The sequence below is a fragment of the Gobio gobio genome, assembly GCF_949357685.1.
Source record: "Gobio gobio genome assembly, chromosome: 5".
Lineage (NCBI taxonomy): Eukaryota > Metazoa > Chordata > Actinopteri > Cypriniformes > Gobionidae > Gobio > Gobio gobio.
In genome coordinates, this window is record NC_137101.1 from 1,062,302 (window position 1) to 1,069,801 (window position 7,500).

Here is a 7,500-nt window from a genome sequence, read left to right on the forward strand (position 1 = left end):
TTCTTTATAATTAATTATTATTTTAACAAATTATAAAATGACTAAAATATATTACTGTTGTAAAATAAAAATTGTACTGTATTATCAAATATTATTTATTTTATTTTAATGCAAATAATATATAATAATAATAAAAATTCTGTATTATCCAACCATATAAGTTATTATTATTATTATTGTCATTATTTAAACTAATTATAAACCAGACTGATATTACGGCTGTGAATAAGTTGTATTGTATAAAATAATATTTTATAATATTAAATATTGTTAGTAAACCATATAATAATTATTATTAACAAATAAAAAAGACTAAAATAAATTACTGTTGTAAATTAAAATTGTACGGTAAAATAAAACCATATTTGATGATAATATGAATAATAATTCTATATTTTCAAACTATATAACTTTATTATTAATGTCATTATTTAAACTAATTATAAATCAGACTGACATATTACAGTTGTGAATTAGTTCTATTGTAAAAATAATATTTGATAATTATAATATAAAATATTGTTATCAAACCATATAAATAATAGTTCTTATTATTTATAATTTGTTTTTATTAACAAATCAAAAAAGACTAAATTAAATTACTGTTATAAAAATGTTAAATTGGACTGTAAAACAAAAAATGAATATTTGTTGATAATAATTCTAAATTAACAAATCATATAACTTATTAGTTAAACTAATTATAAATCAGACTGAAATATTATATTTGTGAATTAGTTGTATTGTAAAAATAATATTTGATAATTATAATAGTTATAATTATTATAATTAATTATTATTAACAAATAAAATATATAACTGTTGTAAATTAAAATTGTACTGCATTATCAAATATAATTTTTTTATTTGAATGCAAATAATATAGAATTCGATATTATCAAACCCTATAATGACCTATTAATAATAATAAGTTATTATATGGTTTGATGATATTATAAACAAGACTGAAATATTATGGTTTATCGTAAAAAATGATATTTGATAATTATATCAAACCATAATAACAATAAAAATGCAAATTTTATCCATTTGTTGTACGGTAAAGTGAAGAATAATATTTGATAATTGCTTGTTAACTGTTAAAACTCATTTTTTAGGGCAGCTTTTTATTGAACGTTCGAATCAATTTGATATAGTTTTTAATTGTTTTTGATATAACATTCTTCTTTTTCAATCATTTTAATTTTTGGTTTATTTCTACTTTTGTGTACTATGTATTGTCTGTTTCTGTAAAGCGCTTTGAGATGTACATTTAAAGGGTTAGTTCAGCCAAAACTGTAAATTGTGTGATTAATGACTGAGCCTCATGTGGTTGGACACCCGTCAGACCTCCGTTCATCTTCAGACACAAATGAAGATATTTTAGTGTAAATCTGATGCTCTGAAAGGCCTCCATTGGCTCAACTTTACACTCTCAAGACCCTTAAAAGACACTAAAGACTAAAGTTACAAAGTCCATCTCACTACAGCGGCTCTACAATAACTTTATGAAGACGAGAATAGTTTCTGTGCGCAAAAAAACCCTAAATAACGACTTATATAGTGATGACGATTTCAAACCACGGCCTCATGAAGCTTCAGAGTGTTATGAATCAGTGAGTCGATTCAGCAGTTCAGAGCGTTATGAATCAGTGAGTCGATTCAGCGGTTTGAAGCGTTATGAATCAGTGAGTCGATTCAGCGGTTTGAAGCGTTATGAATCAGTGAGTCGATTCAGCGGTTCAGAGCATTATGAATCAGTGAGTCGATTCAGCGGTTTGAAGCGTTATGAATCAGTGAGTCGATTCAGCGGTTCAGAGCATTATGAATCAGTGAGTCGATTCAGCAGTTTGAAGCGTTATGAATCAGTGAGTCGATTCAGCAGTTTGAAGCGTTATGAATCAGTGAGTCGATTCAGTAGTGTGAAGCATTATGAATCAGTGAGTCGATTCAGCAGTTTGAAGCATTATGAATCAGTGAGTCGATTCAGCAGTGTGAAGCATTATGAATCAGTGAGTCGATTCAGCAGTTTGAAGCGTTATGAATCAGTGAGTCGATTCAGCAGTTTGAAGCGTTATGAATCAGTGAGTCGATTCAACAGTTTGAAGCGTTATGAATCAGTGAGTCGAATCATGATTCGGATTGCGTGTCAAACCGCCAAACTGCTGAAATCACGTGACTTTGGCGATTCAAACTGCTGAATCGACTCACTGATTCATAACGCTCTGAACCGCTGAATCGACTCACTGATTCATAACGCTTCGAAGCTTCATGAGGCCGTGTTTTGAAATCGTCATCACTATATAAGTCGTTATTTAGGGTTTTTTTGCGCACAGAAACTATTCTCGTCTTCATAAAGTTATTGTAGAGCCGCTGTAGTGAGATGGACTTTGTAACTTTAGTCTTTAGTGTCTTTTAAGGGTCTTGAGAGTGTAAAGTTGAGCCAATGGAGGCCTTTCAGAGCATCAGATTTACACTAAAATATCTTCATTTGTGTCTGAAGATGAACGGAGGTCTGACGGGTGTCCAACCACATGAGGCTCAGTCATTAATGACACAATTTACATTTTTGTACCTTTAACGGCGCTATAGAAAATAACGATTTATTATTGTTAAGCCAGAGGTTGCGATGCTAATATGTGGTGTGCTGAAGTGCAGGTTGCCATGGAGATGCTGCTGACGGGCCGGCCGCTCTCCGCTCAGGATGCGCTGCTGCATGGGCTGGTCAGTAAAGTGGTCAGCGAGCAGCGGCTGGAGGACGAGACTCTGGCCATCGCCAAGCGTGTGTGTGAGTCCAGCCGGCCCGTGGTGGCTCTGGGGAAGGCCGTGTTCCACCGGCAGATGGAGGAGGGCCGGGACGCGGCTTACACTCGAGCGGGCGCTGCCATGCTGGAGAACCTGGCGCTGCGGGACGGGCAGGAGGGCATCCGGGCCTTCCTGGAGAAACGCAAGCCGGTGTGGAGCCACACACCCCCCTCAAGCACTGACTAATAAAGGAAGAACTCATCACATCTGGACGTCCCTTTAATTAATCAACAACAACACAATCAGATGAAACCTCTCCTGATGTCAGCGGGTCGAGCGCCGCCCGGCCTCCGTCGGCCAATGGGGACGCCCGCTGCTGGGAGATGACCCGGGAGCGGGCCAATGGGGTCGAAGCGGGGGCGGGGCAGCAGAACGGGCGCCTGGTCGTAATCTCCACCGATGATGCCGGGCGGGTACAGGGGCAGGGGCAGGGGCGGGCCGGAGGGGAACGGGGACAGGGGGAATATGGGCGGCATGGAGGGTGGATAGAAGCATCGCCGCACCTTCCTCTGCCTGAACTGCCTCTTGTACATCTGAGGAAGACACACGAGATTCATGATCTGGGTTCAGTGCAGGACCAATCACACGAGAGATGAGAGGGGATGTTCAGTTTAGATCATGTGACTCGGATGGCAATATAAATACATTAAAATAAAAAATCTGGTATATGATTGACAGGTGTGTGACTATGATTGACAGGTGTGTGACTATGATTGACAGGTGTGTGACTATGATTGACAGGTGTGTGACTATGATTGACAGGTGTGTGAATATGATTGACAGGTGTGTGACTATGATTGACAGGTGTGTGACTATGATTGACAGGTGTGTGACTATGATTGACAGGTGTGTGAATATGATTGACAGGTGTGTGACTATGATTGACAGTGATTGACAGGTGTGTGACTATGATTGACAGGTGTGTGAATATGATTGACAGGTGTGTGACTATGATTGACAGTGATTGACAGGTGTGTGACTATGATTGACAGGTGTGTGACTATGACAGGTGTGTGACTATGACAGGTGTGTGACTATGATTGACAGGTGTGTGACTATGATTGACAGGTGTGTGAATATGATTGACAGGTGTGTGAATATGATTGACAGGTGTGTGACTATGATTGACAGGTGTGTGAATATGATTGACAGGTGTGTGACTATGATTGACAGGTGTGTGACTATGATTGACAGGTGTGTGACTATGATTGACAGGTGTGTGACTATGATTGACAGGTGTGTGACTATGATTGACAGGTGTGTGACTATGATTGACAGGTGTGTGAATATGATTGACAGGTGTGTGAATATGATTGACAGGTGTGTGACTATGATTGACAGGTGTGTGACTATGATCGACAGGTGTGTGAATATGATTGACAGGTGTGTGACTATGATTGACAGGTGTGTGAATATGATTGACAGGTGTGTGAATATGATTGACAGGTGTGTGACTATGATTGACAGGTGTGTGACTATGATTGACAGGTGTGTGAATATGATTGACAGGTGTGTGACTATGATTGACAGTGATTGACAGGTGTGTGACTATGATTGACAGGTGTGTGAATATGATTGACAGGTGTGTGACTATGATTGACAGTGATTGACAGGTGTGTGACTATGATTGACAGGTGTGTGACTATGACAGGTGTGTGACTATGACAGGTGTGTGACTATGATTGACAGGTGTGTGACTATGATTGACAGGTGTGTGAATATGATTGACAGGTGTGTGAATATGATTGACAGGTGTGTGAATATGATTGACAGGTGTGTGAATATGATTGACAGGTGTGTGACTATGATTGACAGGTGTGTGAATATGATTGACAGGTGTGTGACTATGATTGACAGGTGTGTGAATATGATTGACAGGTGTGTGAATATGATTGACAGGTGTGTGACTATGATTGACAGGTGTGTGAATATGATTGACAGGTGTGTGAATATGATTGACAGGTGTGTGACTATGATTGACAGGTGTGTGACTATGATTGACAGGTGTGTGACTATGATTGACAGGTGTGTGACTATGATTGACAGGTGTGTGACTATGATTGACAGGTGTGTGAATATGATTGACAGGTGTGTGAATATGATTGACAGGTGTGTGACTATGATTGACAGGTGTGTGAATATGATTGACAGGTGTGTGAATATGATTGACAGGTGTGTGACTATGATTGACAGGTGTGTGACTATGATCGACAGGTGTGTGAATATGATCGACAGGTGTGTGACTATGATTGACAGGTGTGTGACTATGATTGACAGGTGTGTGAATATGATTGACAGGTGTGTGAATATGATTGACAGGTGTGTGACTATGATTGACAGGTGTGTGACTATGATTGACAGGTGTGTGAATATGATTGACAGGTGTGTGACTATGATTGACAGGTGTGTGACTATGATTGACAGGTGTGTGAATATGATTGACAGGTGTGTGAATATGATTGACAGGTGTGTGACTATGATTGACAGGTGTGTGAATATGATTGACAGGTGTGTGACTATGATTGACAGGTGTGTGAATATGATTGACAGGTGTGTGACTATGATTGACAGGTGTGTGACTATGATTGACAGGTGTGTGAATATGATTGACAGGTGTGTGACTATGATTGACAGGTGTGTGAATATGATTGACAGGTGCTCACCTCTCTCCAGTCGGTGTCTCTGTGTTGACATCCTGCAGGAATACGACCTGCAAACACACACAACACTCAGTCACTCTTCACCTGTGTGTGTGTGTGTGTGTGTGTGTGTGATGCTACTGTGTGTGAAGCGAGTGTGTTACCCCTGAAGTCTCTGTGCAGCAGGTGTCTCCAGAGTGAAGGATCATGGGTAGCGGTGTTCAGGTCTCGACACACAGCCGACAGCGAGACGAGAGAGACGACGTCCAGCAGCCGTAACACACGCAGCAGCAGCTCTGGAGGAAGAACAGGCAGACCGAACAGAGCCGGCAGACCCAGCGCTGCACACACACACACACACACACACACACACAGTAAACACACACGAGCGTCACCAGTGTGAGCGCATCACGAGCGAGAGGAATACTCACCCTGTCTGGCGGCGGCCATGAGCGGATAAACCAGCTGATCTTTAAACAGACGAGACAGTTTGTGTAAGTCTCTGTAGACGACACCTGCGCTGCCTCCTGCCGAACACAACACAACACACAGCTACATAAAACATTATAATTGTGTTTGGGACATGGATTTTAATGCTCAGACTTTTGTTTTGTAATGAGGCTCTCAAATATTATATAAAAAATTATTTATCGGCCAATATATCGGTTATCGGCTTTAATCAGACTCTCAAAAATTATACAAAAATGTGGATTTATCGGCCAATATATCGGTTATCAGCTTTAATCAGACTCTCAAATTATATAAAAATTTATTTATCGGCCAATATATCGGTTATCAGCGTTAATCAGACTCTCAAAAATTATATAAAAATGTGGATTTATCGGCCAATATATCGGTTATCGGCTTTAATCATACTGTCAAAAATTATATAAAAATGGATTTATCGGCCAATATATCGGTTATCGGCTTTAATCAGACTCTCAAATTATATAAAAAAGTATTTATCGGCCAATATATCGGTTATCAGCTTTAATCAGACTCAAATTATATTAAAAAAAGTATTTATCGGCCAATATATCTGTTATCAGCTTTAATCAGACACTAATCGGCCTTAATCAGACTCTCAAAAATTATATAAAAATTGATTTATCGGCCAATATATCGGTTATCAGCTTTAAACAGACTCTTAAATATTATATAAAAATGTATTTAATCTGCCAATATATCGGTTATCAGCTTTAATCAGACTCTCAAAAATTATATAAAAATTGATTTATTGGCCAATATATCGGTTATCAGCTTTAATCAGACTCAGAAATGTAATGCGTCTGTAGTGAATTACCTGCCCACTCCGCCGTCACGTACGCCTCTGGTCTCAGCACCAGCTTGCGAGTGTTGTCCGTCGTCCTGTCTGTCTTCAGAACGGCTGTTTCACAACAAACAAACACATCCTGAGCTGAAGGAACCATAGATATGCATAATAAAGTCTAGATGTCTCGTCCGCGCTGCTGGCCAATGGAGGTCGACATCCGCACTTGGCGGCCATCTTGTCACACTCAGCTCGCTCACTCATTGTGTTTTAATGGTGCTTGCACTTTTTAAATAACCATAACTTGCTAAATTTTCTACCGATTTTCAAACAGTTTGGTTTGTTATAAACTTCAGAGATGTAGTTATGACACTGCATACTTATGAAAAATTATTCATAATTTGTTCAAGCATCCATAATTATAGCCACGTTAATAACGTTTGTAAGAAAGCAAACCATTTGCAAATCCGTCCAGATTTCAGCGAGATAAGAGTATTTGTGTTCAGATCACTCACCTTACATCAGGAGCCACAGAGCCCTGTGACAAGATGGCCGCCAGAAAGCTTGCCTGTGACAAGATGGCCACCAGAAAGCTTGCCTGTGACAAGATGGCCGCCAGAAAGCTTGCCTGTGACAAGATGGCCGCCAGAAAGCTTGCCTGTGACAAGATGGACGCCAGAAAGCTTGCCTGTGACAAGATGGCCGCCGGTGATGACGTCAGAGACTCCGCCGTAAGACATGTGTATCTATAGAAGTAAGACCCAAACCCTAACCGGCCGCTGTGTG

General features: G+C 39.5%; 2 protein-coding genes across 2 annotated transcripts in view; one reads left to right on the top strand and one right to left on the bottom strand.

Moving 5' to 3' along the window:
- The window catches only part of echdc3 (enoyl CoA hydratase domain containing 3), a gene marked incomplete at its 3' end in the record, with an annotated part of 6,827 nt that extends 3,836 nt beyond the window's left edge, over positions 1 to 2,991 (top strand). Inside the window, exon 5 of the mRNA XM_079817692.1 lies at positions 2,659 to 2,991. Coding sequence (XP_079673818.1) covers positions 2,659 to 2,991 — 333 coding nt within the window. The remainder of the gene's footprint in view (positions 1 to 2,658) is intronic.
- A 16-nt stretch (positions 2,992 to 3,007) lies between these two features.
- The window catches only part of fbxo7 (F-box protein 7), a 9,402-nt gene continuing 4,909 nt past the window's right edge, over positions 3,008 to 7,500 (bottom strand). The window contains exons 5-9 of the mRNA XM_079817691.1: positions 6,748 to 6,831; positions 5,876 to 5,971; positions 5,609 to 5,785; positions 5,469 to 5,515; positions 3,008 to 3,338 (exon numbers count right to left, since the gene is read on the bottom strand). Of these exons, the coding sequence (XP_079673817.1) occupies positions 3,048 to 3,338; positions 5,469 to 5,515; positions 5,609 to 5,785; positions 5,876 to 5,971; positions 6,748 to 6,831 (695 nt within the window). The 3' untranslated portion in view covers positions 3,008 to 3,047. The remainder of the gene's footprint in view (positions 3,339 to 5,468; positions 5,516 to 5,608; positions 5,786 to 5,875; positions 5,972 to 6,747; positions 6,832 to 7,500) is intronic.